At 39.5% G+C, this 13,702-nt stretch overlaps 1 protein-coding gene across 4 annotated transcripts in view; it reads right to left on the reverse strand.

Moving 5' to 3' along the window:
* Nucleotides 1-4,388: 4,388 nt before the first annotated feature.
* The window catches only part of TM7SF3 (transmembrane 7 superfamily member 3), a 40,443-nt gene continuing 31,129 nt past the window's right edge, over nt 4,389-13,702 (reverse strand). Inside the window, exons 7-12 of one of the 4 annotated variants that reach the window (XM_054442426.2) lie at nt 13,523-13,609; nt 11,309-11,389; nt 10,526-10,678; nt 7,006-7,103; nt 6,237-6,399; nt 4,389-4,978 (exon numbers count right to left, since the gene is read on the reverse strand). In XM_054442426.2, the coding sequence (XP_054298401.1) occupies nt 4,716-4,978; nt 6,237-6,399; nt 7,006-7,103; nt 10,526-10,678; nt 11,309-11,389; nt 13,523-13,609 (845 nt within the window). In that variant the 3' untranslated portion in view covers nt 4,389-4,715. The remainder of the gene's footprint in view (nt 4,979-6,236; nt 6,400-7,005; nt 7,104-10,525; nt 10,679-11,308; nt 11,390-13,522; nt 13,610-13,702) is intronic. The other 3 variants (XM_063672532.1, XM_063672531.1, XM_063672533.1) reach the window with 3 other exon arrangements.

Consider the following 13,702-nt stretch of genomic DNA (forward strand, 5'->3'; position numbering starts at 1 on the left):
GCTTGTTATCAGCATTGTCAGTGTGAGATTTAACAAAACTTGGTTTTAAGAGTTAAACTTAGGTTGCAGACCCAAGGTTACAATTGGCATGTGTTGGTTTTATAGCTCTCTACAATGAGAAGGGGAGGCCTTGAGGCTTCTGTTAATAATACTCCTCCTCCCACACGGGACATACTTGGTTTTGGCTACTCCTACTCAACCTCCAAGTTTCAGCTGGAATGTCACTTCCTCAAGGACTCCTTCCTTGGCATCCCACTTTCTAGCCCTATCCCATTATACATTTTCATTGCATATTATACATCTTGTGTAACTATTTTAGTATCTGTCTCACACTCCAGTCCCAGACAGCAAAGACCATGCCTGTGTTTTCCATCTTCCTAGTGCTCAAGGCAATGCCTGGCCAGGAACTCAACAAATATTTAATGAGTGAATGTGAGATCTAAGTCAAAGCCTCACTATCATATATATATAATTTTTATTATTTTTTTGAGAGAGTGTCTTGCTTTGTCGCCTAGGCTGGAGTGCAATAGTGCGATCTCAGTTCACTGCAGCCTCCGCCCCCCAGGTTCAAGTGATTCTTCCACCTCAGCCTCCCACATAGCTGACAGGTATGTGCCATCATGCCCGGCTCATTATTTTTATTATTATTATTTTTTTTTAGTAGAGATGGGGTTTCACCATGTTGGCCAGGCTGGTCTTGAACTCCTGACTTCAAGTGATCTGCCCACCTCGGCCTCTCAAAGTGCTGGGATTACAGGTGTGAGCCACCGCGTCACTCCTGTATACAATTTTTTAAAAAATCTTAAGCTTGATCCAGACCTGCCAGCCTCTCCAGTGTAATGATTACATGGTAGTCCCTAGGTAAGTCCAGAGTTCCCACTAACTTAAGCCCCTCTTTGTGTCAATTTCATAAAGAGTGGTCCTTGCAAATACAATGGCCAAATTGCTAAGAGGCATTTCAATCAACAGTCAGGGTAATGTGTATTCTTTAGACATAACAAAATACCACTGACTGAATGGCTTAAACAGAAAGAGTTTCTCACAGTTCTGGAGGCTGGAAGTCCACGATCAAGGTGCAGCAGGGATGGTTTCCTCTGCTTGCAGATGGCTCCCCTCTTGCTGCTCTTCACATAGTCTTTCCCCTGTGAGCATATGCACCTGGTGTTTCTGTGTCCTAATCTCCCCTTCTTACAAAGACACTAGTCAGACTGAATTAGGACCCACCCTAATAGTCTCAATTTAATTTGAAACCTCTTTAAAGGCCCTGTCTCCAAATAAGGTCACATTCTGAGGTACTGGGTGTTAGGGCTTCAACATATAAATTTGTTTGGGGGGCACAGTTTAGTCTATCAGCAAACCACAGGTAGCTGCCCTCCCAACAAGGGCTGGGATGCAATGAGGGGCTGTGCCCTAGGGCAAGGCCCTGTTCTCAGAAAATTAGAGCCAAGAACTCTGGGTTTGAATGAATGTTACTAACAGGTATTAAGTACATCACCTAGGAGTGAACTTCAGACCAAGTTTCTACAGATGCTGCTGTGGAGATAGGGATATTGGAAATGTTAATTATGTACCAATCATTTGAAATAAATGGTCAATTACTTCAGAGAATTAACTTGGAAAAACATGCTTTCACTGTGTAAAATTAATAATTTTCAAAAAGAACGATCGTAGCAATATTTATATTAGAAACATCCTATCAATTCGTCAGCAGAAGAAAATAGAAAACACCTGGTTTTACATCTGCATCATGATGAGTGTAAAGCACATTTGGATAGGGAGTCAGGCATCCCAGTTTTGGTCTGAGCACTGTTAGTTGATAACTCTCTGACTTCATATCATTAACTTAAGAATTTCCTCAGGTATTAAAGAGGTCAGTGAACATGATCTCTAAAGTCCTTTGAAGGTTTAATATTCTAGCAATTTCTTTGTTGGAATCAGTTTTCTATTTCACCTGCTACAGAAAACTTAACTGGCCTGTGGTACAATATACCTAGTATGGTTTGGCAACCTGGTAGCTAACCTATAACAGATTAATCAGAACTTTCTGAAAACATTTTAAAGAACAGTTCAATAGAGTTTCCTGTTAACTACTACTTTTCTTTAGTCTGACACACCTGAAGTGCTAATAACACCAAATTAGTCTTTTAACACATTGCCCCAGATTTCATTTCCTGTTATTATCTTTGTGATTTTTTAAAAATGAAGAACTATATTGTTTGCCCATATTAAATAACTTTTATAGCTATGAAACTCCTCATGTCTTGTTGCTATGGTACAAATATAATCTGAAAAATTTTATGAAAATATTTAATGAGGCTTTTTAGCATTTTTTTCAAAATAGGGATTTATTATAAAAACTATACAAACTTTTTATCATTCACAAATGATGAAAAATTTTAAACAATTAGTATCCTCCCTCCAAAATAGTGTGTTCTGTCTTTACAGGCTTCACTGGCAGTGCATTCAGATGGTACAGAAAATAACAAACGTTCCATATAACTTTGTCCCTACAGTAAATAACTTTTTAAAACTTTTCATCAAGTTTCAGTGTTACTGAAGTTAATTATAGACAGTAAGGATTACAGAATAAGCAGTAAATGGTCACCTGCACTGAATTTTTCAAAGCAAAAATTGTTTTATATTTTCTATGTTGTTTTATCCTGCCCCAAACACTTAAAGCAAAAGTTAAAGATTTTTCCAGTTACCTGAAACTTCAAAAATCTATTATACTTTGAAAAAACTTTAAAAAGCAGCATCATTTAAATAGTGATTAACTCACAGATGTGTATGCAACAACATTCCACAACCCTAATACCACTCAGGCCTGCAGAGTCACCAGCTCACAATAATTCAGTGCTCTGAAAGCTGGGGGGAAAGCCCCTGAGTAGTAAGTATGCAACCCAGGGTGTCGGGTGCTTTCTTGTGGTGAAACAAGGGTGTCAAAACTGAGGGGACTCTCCAAGGTTCTAATGAAAAGCAGCTCCTCTAAACACCTGAATCCTTTCTGACTCCATTCTCATCACTTTAAGGATGAAGACTTTCTGTACAAAGGCTTTGTACAGAAAAGAAATTATTAAAAACTATATTTTACACTAATGCTAACAGCTAATTGAGCAGAAAGAACTATGAAGTACAAATTTTTCCAAGGTTTTCTTATTAACGTCAATATAGACTTTTTTTTTTTTTTGAGACGGAGTCTCGCTCTGTTGCCCAGGCTGGAGTGCAGTGGCGTGATCTTGGCTCACTGCAACCTCTGCCTCCTGGGTTCAAGCGATTCTCCTGCCTCAGCCTCCCGAGTAGCTGGGATTACAGGCACCTGCCACAATACCTGGCTAATTTTTTTCTTTTTAGTAGAGACGGGGTGTAGTAGTATATATTCTACTATACTATAGTAGAGACCACTATGTTGGCCAGGCTGGTCTCGAACTCCTGACCCCAGGTGACCCACCCGCCTCGACCTCCCAAAATGCTGGGATTACAGGTGTGAGCCACCGCACCTGGTCGGCAATATAGATTAAGGTGGGGGTTATTTCCTAAAAACAAACATAATCCATATGTCATCTAATGCAGTTAAAGATCACCTGTTGACACTATTTTAAAAGGCCTTGAAAAAAAAAGGGGGCCATTATTTGGAATATAAATAAATCATCCTTATAAAATTCTATTATCTATATAAATTGGCCTATTTTCAAATAATAATTTAGCTATTTCAATTACCATTTTAAGCAATAAAAGGCAAAAACAAAGGGAACCTACTGAATTGTACACTTAAACATGAATAAGAAGGTAAATTTCATGTGTATTTTATCACAACTTAAAAATTTTTAAAAATACTGAAAAAAAAGGGTAACTTTTGGATAATGTATGATACTAAGAAGGGCATGCAACTAAGTAATCAGACTGCTTTTAGTAAGAAAATAAGTTTTTTTTTTCTTAATTTCTCTTTTTGAGGCAGGGTCTCTGTCACCCAAGCTGGAATGCAGTGACACAATCAAGACTCACTGTAGCCTCAATCTTCAGGGCTCCTGGGATCCTCCCATCTCAGTCTCCTTGGGAGCTGGGAGTAGGCACGTGCCACCAAGCCTGGCTAATTTTTTAATTTTTTTGTAGAGATGGGGTCTTGTCAAGTTGCCCATGTTGGTCTCAAACTCCTGGGCTCAAGCAATCCTCCCACCTGGGCTTCCCAGTATTGGGATTACAGGTGTGAGCCACCACGCCTGGCTTGCTTCTCTTTTTGTATTCTAAAATTCAAAGGCCTAAGTATCAAATCCCTAAATCTCCAAATACTGTCACAAATAAAGACTCAATAATAAACTCCCTCCAAAAGTTTAGACAGGCTCAGGTAAGAGACTTGTTTCAAGGGGTTATAAAAAGAAACACCAGGGCTCTGCAGGAGAATCAGTTTTTAATTTTTTTAATGTATCTATTTAATGGAATACGTTGATCATAGATTTGTAAACCAAAAGGTAACTTCTCAAGTATTTGGAAATAAGAAAAAGCCTCCCTACCACCAACCTTTTGGTCATCTTTCTCATTCTCTTAGAATCATCCTAATCCCCTAGTATACCCTTACCATATATCAATAAGGGCACCATAACATTATGCAAAGAACAGATATATATGCCTGATCTCTTATTAGACTTGCACCAGAGACTGTTGAACCACTCCAGGCATGAACTCCAAAGCTGAGGCACACTGACCAAGCCCTTGGGCATCTACAGAAGCAGAGGCGTTCTCTCTCCAGCTGGCTGCTCCTTCTGGAAGAGCCCTTTGATCTGGGTTAATCGGCCATAGAGCCTCTCTCTTAGTGGAGGAATGTGGTAGCTAGGGTCCAGAATGTTCGTCACTCGGCGCTCTCTCTCTTGCTTCCATAACTTGTATGGGTGGGGAGGGAAGAATGGTCGTCCTCTCTCTCTTCGAATCTGTAACGTAATTCCACTTACAGCCAGCATGCCCCATACTGCCAGGATAATAAAGTCTAAAAAACAGTAGAAAAAGTACAGTTTGAACTCTAGTATTTTAAAATCTAACATAATAATACAACCCTTCATGGACTAAACCTGTATATTCCTTTCTAATAGACTTTCTGGTGAGTTAGTCCAACACATATGTAGTTCCTCAGTTACAAACCAAGGAATCAGTAGGGAAGCCACAGTCTTATTTTTGAAACTAGGAATTTTCTATTACAGGCATTTGAAAGTCCAGACAGGTTGTAAAAAAATCAGTTGTTTGGATCCTTGGCCTTCCAACATTATGTAACAAGTACCCACAGTTGTTTGTGCGTTTTTTCAGAGGGGGTTCGGGGAGGAAGGCAGTGATCTAGTTAGACTTCACATATATACATCATGGAACATCAGATTCCACCACGCTCATTTCTTCCCCATTCCACTCTACATGGGGCCCTACTGCACTCACAGTGTAGGTATAGGAACGCATGAAAAGATTCAACCAAACATACTCAGCTTCTAGTAAAAGGCTTGGCAAAACACTGGTACTTAAAACGTGCAAGAGTTTTAAGGTTTTCAAGGATTTCAAGGTCTCTACCATCAACCTCTTATCCAAAGGGAAAGCTCTGGATAGTAAAGGGAAACATTTGCCCTAAAATAAAATCACAACAATCACAATTGTGCTTATGCAATATATCTTCAATTCTAGGACATGCTTTTTCACTCTCCACATTTCAACATTTCTGAAGTCAACATATCTTACAATCTGAACAATTCATGTGGTAGTCATTTTTTTCTTCAAAAAATTTATAGAAAATCTGTAATGGATAGAATCTTACAAGTGAGGGAAACTATATGCTTACTAATTAAAAACTCTTTCAACTAGCAAACTGCATGCTTCATTAAAGGAGGGAAACAAGGGAATAACTTAAAATTAAATCAGGTTGTCATTCTCATCCCTTATTCCATCCCCACCCATAAGTGTCAAACGTCTTTACTGTCAGTATTTTTCTCCCCTCTGAGAATGACCAGGTAAACCTAAATAATCTTGGAAATTTCTTAATGAAATTCATTTAGTAGATTTTTATCTTCATCTTAAAATTTTAAATGCTTTACTCCCATGATCCTGAGTTGTCATAACAGAGGGTTCTCACAGCATTGTATGCTGTGTTCCCTCCTTTTGTCCCAGTTGACTTTCTTTAAATTTAGTTTCCAAGTGCTCTGGTTAGCATAGGTGGGTCAAGACTCCTACTGTGCTGTCACACTGGTTTTTGGATTTAAGAATCTTACCATTCGTTTGAAAAGGCACATTTGTGAAAGCTCTGTGGAAATCCTTGTTGAGCGCTCTCTTGAGTACGTTCAAAGTGATGTAGGAAAGGCTTGTGGACAAGTAACTGTCAATGGCTAAAACCACCGAATAGGAGCCAATGACTCCACAAGTCAGTATGTTCAGCTGTGGAAGAGTGGAAGAGTTTAGGCATCATCCATGGTAGAACAAAAATAGTTTATAACTCTCCACTGGCTTCAATCACAGGCAATCACATCTGCTCCCTCAGGCATGAAAAAGGACCAGACCCACTCAGAGCTGAACAGAAGTTCCCTAGAAAGATAAACTGAAAACAACCTTCAACATCCATATGGGTTCTTAAAACACAGTTCAGCTTATCCAAATACTGTGGAAAATATCTTCCATATGAAGGAACTTCAACAATAAAATCTAATTAGAGGAAGAATCGCTCTTCTGAAGCCAGCTGAAACTAATGACCCATCAGGTTGGAGTACTAGAGTAAGCACTACCTTCTCTGCTCCCACTGTTAAAAGCATACTGACTGTAATGCTCCATTTGATGGAAAAAAAAGAAAAAAAACAAACACCATGTGGTAGTCATAAATAGAACTTCCTTTGCTTTCACAGTAACAAGGCTATTTAGAATCAGTCATCTGATACAGGTAACACAGCCCTCCCCAGTGAATAAAACATGCAAAATGATGAAATAAGTGATCAGCTGAACACACAGGATAACATAATCAATAAATCTAACTTTTGATGAAACACTTACTATTCTTAGGCAGCCCATGAAAACTACTGGAATGAGGATAGCTATGCAAGAGAAAGTGACCCAGAATACACCATCATCATGAAAAATCTTTAGGTTTCCTGAAAAAGCAAAAAGAAACTAAGAGTAAAACAACAGCTTTACCAAGTTAGATTTAGTTTCTTGGAACATCTGAACACAGATATACATCAAAGCCTTAAAGTAACAACCAGGGAATATGTTGGCAACTAGAAATGAATTCTAATTTTCTTCATTTAACTGTCAATACAATCTTCTTTGAAGGATGTGTTCTAGAAGGTGGGTGGGAGGAATCAAGCAGGTCAACGCTCTGCACTTATTAACAAAATCATTTAGAAGAGACTGGAATAGTCCAAGCTCTTCCATTCACTAGCTCTGTGAACTTGAGCCTCAGTTTCCTAACCCTCAAAATGACATTGAATTATATCTCCAAGCTCTAAATCACCTGTTAGCTCTACATTTCTGACTTCATGATTTCATACTGCAAAATAAAAAATACAAGTAAAAGGCATTCAAAGTTAAGCCATGAACCCAATGTAAACAGTGAATCCACTTAACAGATTTTTACCGTCAAAGCATGTCCTGTCACGCCACTGCACACTGTGACATGTGATTTCCTCGTGTATCAGGAGAGAGGAACCAACCATCTGCTCTTCCCAAACCCTTCTCCTGCTGCTGGACTCTAAAATGCTGCACAACTTAGGCCGACCCAGAACAAATATATGAGAACTCCTCTTTATAAATTAAGTTTAAAAAGCAAGAATAGGCTGACTGCTGTTTAATACTGACACTGGCACCACCATTCAGTCCATCTGTAAATGGCCCCATACCTCAAGACCTACATATCCAGGTCAGAGGGGAAGACTGGGAGTCCCTAGGCTACAGGACTGGACCTTGAGACTCCATATTCTCTGAAGCCAACAGCAACATGCCATTGATGTGAACTTACAGATTATATTCTCTAGTTTAACTATATTAACCTTCACAAAATACATACGTGGCTTTCTTTTAAAAGGCTTTCAAGAAATCTAGGTATTGAAAATAGTTATGATGCATGCACGTGAAGAACGGACCCTTTCAGAGAATAAGCTCATTGCTTCCCACATAAGGTGAAAACTAGCAATCTAATCAGATTGTAGTGGTCAGCCAAATATTTTTTAAATGCTAATGCTTAAAAATATGGGTAGGCCTCTTGGACGGGCATTGTGGCTCACGCCTGTAATCCCAACACTTTGGGAGGCCGAGGTGAACAGATCACTTGAGGTCAGGAGTTTGAGACCAGCCTGGCCAATAAGGAGAAACCCCCATCCCTACTAAAAATATAAAAATGAGCTGAGCATGGTAGTGTGTGCCTATAATCCCAGCTACTCAGGAGGCTGAGGCAGGAAAATCACTTGAACTCGGGAGGCGGAGGTTGCAGTGAACCGAGACTGCCCAACTGCACTCTAGCCTGGGAGACAGAGTGAGACTCCGTCTCAGGAAAAAAATAATGGGTGTGTGTGTGTGTGTGTGTGTATGTGTGTGTGTGTGTGTGTGTGTTTATACATATATAGGTAGGCTAGGTGCAGTGGCTCAAGCCTGTAATCCCAACACTTTGGGAGGCCGAGGTGGGAGGACTGCCTGAGCCCAGTTTAAGACCACCCTAAGCAACAGTGAGACTCTGTCTCTACTAAAAATAAAAACTTAGCAGGCATGGCAGCACACACCTGTAGTCCCAGCTACTTGGGAGGCTGATGTAAGAGGATGGCTTGAGCCTTGGAGTTTGAGGTTGCAGTGAGCGATGATAGTGTCACTGCAGTTCAGCATGGGTGACAGAAAGAGATCCTGTCTCTAAAAAATAAAAATATGGGTTTGCACCCACTAGCATTGAGGAGATGATCACTCTAACTGTCCTTAAGCTATGAGATAGTTCACAAATAAACATATACAAAGGGTATATGCTAAAATTATTTTTACCAATAGGAATAGTATGTCAAAAAGTTTAGAGACAACTGCTCTAGACTACTTTATAAAGATGAAAATTAAGAGACCTCTTTATTTCTGTTTTCTCATTCCTCACATCTATCCTATGAGATAGTTTCACAGATGATGGAACAAAGTTTCAATACATTGTCCAAGGTTATAAGCTAGAAAGGGAATTAGTGACAGAGCCAGAATGCATACAGAGGGTTTTTTCCTGACTTTATAATTTATGCTCATTCTACTCATGAAAAGTACATTAAATTACTAGAAATTATAACCTATCATCCCTCCATCCTCTAATCATTAACAAAAGAGGAGAAGCCCATTAAGTAGTAGTTGGTTTTCGTGGTCTTTTTGTTTTGTTTTTGAGACAGGGTCTTGTTCAGTCGCCTAGGCTGGAGTGCAATGGCACCATCATAGCTCACTGCAGCCTCAACCTCCTGGGTTCAAGCAATCCTCTAGCCTCAGCCTCCCAGGGTAGCTGAGACCACAGGCATGCACTACGACACCTGGCTAATTTTTTTTTTTTTTTCCAGTAGAGATGGGGAATCACTATGTTGCCCAGGCTGGTCTCAAACTTGAGCTCAAGCAATCCTCTCACTTGGTTTCCCAAAGTGCTGGGATTATAGGCATGAGCCACTATGCTTAGCCATTAGGAAGTATTTTATTTAGCACATCTAGGGTAGAGCCTTGAATCTATATTTTCAAAAACATCCCCATGTGAATCTGTCATTTAGCCAAGCCTACACAACACTGCTTTTCATCAGACTATCCAGTAGTCTTGGAAAAAAAGTCTTCAGAGAGACAAGGGACACATGACTTGTACTCTATTATATCCTGCATTCTCTACAGAGTTGACAGCCTCATGAAATGGCTAGTTTTATATCTAACATCCATCAACTTTATTCTAGTATTTTAAGAACATGTTCACAGAAAGGAAACAGCCAAATAGAATACTTTTGAGTAGATACTGTTTTTGTTTGTTTGTTTTTGACAACAATCAGGAAATGTAAGTTATTAAACAATGGCAAAGAAAGTTAACTTATAAGTTAACCAGATTTTAAAAACTGATAGCAATTGAATTACTTTTTAAAAAACACGAAAAAACCCCAGAACCATCCCTGTGCTACTGCCCCAGGGTGATTAAGTACCTCAGGGACACCTGGGGTTTGGCAGAGGATGGGAGTGGAGGTTGAGGGTACAACAGAAGACCAGAAACAAAGTACCAGGTTCCCCAACTCGGCTGCCATCAGAGCAGTGCCCCTTTACCTCCATTATTTCTAATAAACACACACCCCTTATCACAACAAATAGATACAAAGCTACCTCTAAAGACATTCTATATTTCATCTAATGTGCCTTTCAGGAAGGAGGGACTTTTACTAGTCCTGGTGCTGTCTAAAAGTGTCACACCATCAATGCAGATTTCCAGAACTCCACAGGAGAAGCACTGACATGCAACACCACTCCAGGATGCAAATCCAATTAGGCAGTATTCAAACAGTCACTCAAACACACAAAACATCCGTTACACATCGCCTACCCAGTGGAGTAAAGAAAGTCACTGACGAGATGAGGAACCCCAGCACCAGTCCAACACAGAGCATGCAGATCGAGAGGATTCCAAATCGCCACCACACAGCTACCAAGAACATTCCACCGACGCTTCCAGCGACAGCTGTCAGAATCAGATTCACTGTACAAAGAGAGAGGATGAACTGCTGGATAACCGGCAGTACTTCCAACCGCGTGCCTTAGACATACAATACCGTTACCAGCGCCAGCTTCAGCTTTCTGTAGGTCAGGCACTGAGGGCTCTTCAGTGGTGCCATGAAGCCAGCATAGAGCAACCCTCTCTAGGGAGGGGTCTGGGCTGAGACAAGGAAATTAGCTAGGGAGCTAAACCTCACAGGACCAGTGACAGGTTTGGCTTGTCAATAAATTGGGATTGAGAAGGAAAAATTGACAAGCATTCTGTTAAATGTAATGGGGTAGGGGGGGTGTCTGTTTTCAGGTAAAGAAAACCTCAACATTTTGCTTGTTGTACATCTCATATCTTCAACGTATCACATAGCCAGAACACAGGTCTATAATCAATATGGCCCCTCCTTTCCCTAAGTACCAAGGAATTCACCATACAGATTAAAAACCCAGAAGGTCTGAATGAGTAGTTCAGAAAAGGTGTTCAGAGACTAGGTGGACCATTATTTTACATAAGTAATAGGCTGTCGCACACAATATAGGCCAAACTGCAGAAGGAAAGGTGAAGTAAAACACAGCACCTGCCTTCTTGAATACCCAGTTAAACTATATAATTTTCACTTACCATCATACTTGATAGGTGTCAGTCTTGTAATCAGTATATAAAAGAAGAATCCCATGATGATAAAGCCTATGAAGAATAATTCTAAGTGGCAAACCACCAGGAAAGGAAAAAAGCAAAACAACAAAAGCTATGGTTAAGCACTCTTTTTACAGTGCAATTTAAATATTTAATCTACAAATACATGCTTAAGCTCCTGGAATTTACATGTTACAGCATTCAGAGGAGAAAAAAAAACATCTAAAAGGCAGAAGAAATTCAGCAGCCATGGGAGTAATTATTATTAAATAGATACAATATTAAAGTACCAACTACAGGATACACTTTCTTGTATATAGGTCAGTTTCCATTGTTAAATTGTGATTTGTTCATTTCATAGCACATTTTAATATATTTATGTTTTCTGCTTAAAACAAGAATAGCATTTCATCACGTGTATCTGATACGAAATTACACACTAAATTTTAATAGTTTTGTAAGCAGAAATAAAACGTAAAAGGTAAAAGAAACCCAAACTGTTCCAAAGCAAAATATAACTTTTATATCTTCTTTTAATTCATCCCATCCTGTTTAGAATGATCAATCATTACCTTCATCCATTAAAACACCTGGTAATGCAAGCACACAGATAACTTTGTTCCCACAAATAAGCCTAATCCTGATCATGGAGGCCATAGCTCTACCTATTTTCTAAATTCTTCACAGCTGTTCTTGGTAATACTTGTACTGTATCTCAATTTCAATAAATATAAAATGATACATATCAACATACCAAAAAAACCCAGAGTGAGGCATGGTGGCTTGTACCTGTAGTCTCAGCTACTTGGGAGGCTGAGGTGGGAGGATCACTTGAGGCTACGAATGTGAGGCTGTAGTGCACTATAATTGCACCTGTGAACAGCCACTACACTGCACTCCAGCCTAGGAGACACAGTGAGACTCCATCTCTTTAAAAAGAAAAAAAAAAAAGCTAGTGATAACTTTGAGACCACAGCTTAGCAACTAAGTTCTTTGTTACAGAATCATTCTACATGTTGAGATATTACATATTCTTTACAATACTCTCTTCCCAATTAATAAAAAAAAGTGTCATAATAGCAGGAAAGGAGTTGCTATTTCAAACAATTTAACAGAAGTTTAAAGAGCCTTATTAGATCAGGATTACATTTGAGCTACCTTGATGCTCAGTTATACACCTTGTTGATTAAATAAGGATTGTTTTAGTAATCGAAAACATCACTTATATAAAAAGCAGCCCAAATAATTCAAACCAATTCAGTGAGCATGATTTACACCCCAGTTCTTCAGTGTGTTTCACTGATGTAGATGCTGGTGTTCCCTTTGGCATCTGAATCTCTCAGGACTGAGCAGACATTTCAAACTCACTGTACACTGCAGACCCATAGCCTGATTCATGAGAAACCAAGTCAATCGCCATCACCAATATCCACACACATTTTTACAAAGACAATCAACTTCTTTTTTTTTTTTTTTTTTTTTTTTGAGACAGGATCTTACTCTGTCATCCAGTGGCACAATCTTGGCTCACTGCAACCTCTGTCTCCCGGGCTCAAGCAATCCTCCCACCTCAGCCTCCCCATGTAGCTGGGACTACAGGCACACACCATCGAGCCTGCCTAATTTTTTGTATTTTTTGGAGAAACAGGGTCTCACTGAGTTACCCAGGTTGGTCTCAAACTCCTGAGCTCAAGTAATCTGCCTGCCTCAGCCTCCCAAAGTGCTGGGATCACAGGTGTGAGCCACCACACACAGTCCCAATTTGTCTTTAACTTTTTGGTAGAGAAGGGATCTCACTATGTTGCCTAGACTGGTCTCAAACTCCTGGCCTCACGCAGTCCTCTCACCTCAGCTTCCCAAAGTGCTGGGATTACAGGTATGAGCTACTGAGCCCGGCCCTGACAACCAATGTCTAATCTCGGTTATCTTTAGTCAACTAACAGATCTAGCAGCTGATAAAATTCACTGCATAATTGTATTCCCCTGTTAATAAGAGAAGGTTATACTCCGCTGTAGGGAGAATAGAAAAAAATAAAAACGCATTGCAACTCAGTAGACTCATGACTACAAGACCCCAGCTACAAATCTCTAAAGATAGTAGAGATAAGTAAGTGCTTACTCTCCTCACAGGTCATTCCCCAGCAACACTGAAGAGAAAAGACCACAAAATGGAAATAGCAACTACATTGCACATAATACCTGTTTTCCAGAATCTGTGTCCAAAGAAACAAATGAAGAAACCAAGCAGGGCAAAAAGAGTGAAGAACACTTTGGAAGACACTCTTCCTACAAAATAATGAAAATTTAGTGGATAATACATCCAATTTGATACTTTGTATTAATATTTATAGAACGAAACTTCATCAAAAAAGCTAAGTG

This window comes from Pongo pygmaeus, chromosome 10 (genome assembly GCF_028885625.2).
Source record: "Pongo pygmaeus isolate AG05252 chromosome 10, NHGRI_mPonPyg2-v2.0_pri, whole genome shotgun sequence".
Taxonomy (NCBI): domain Eukaryota; kingdom Metazoa; phylum Chordata; class Mammalia; order Primates; family Hominidae; genus Pongo; species Pongo pygmaeus.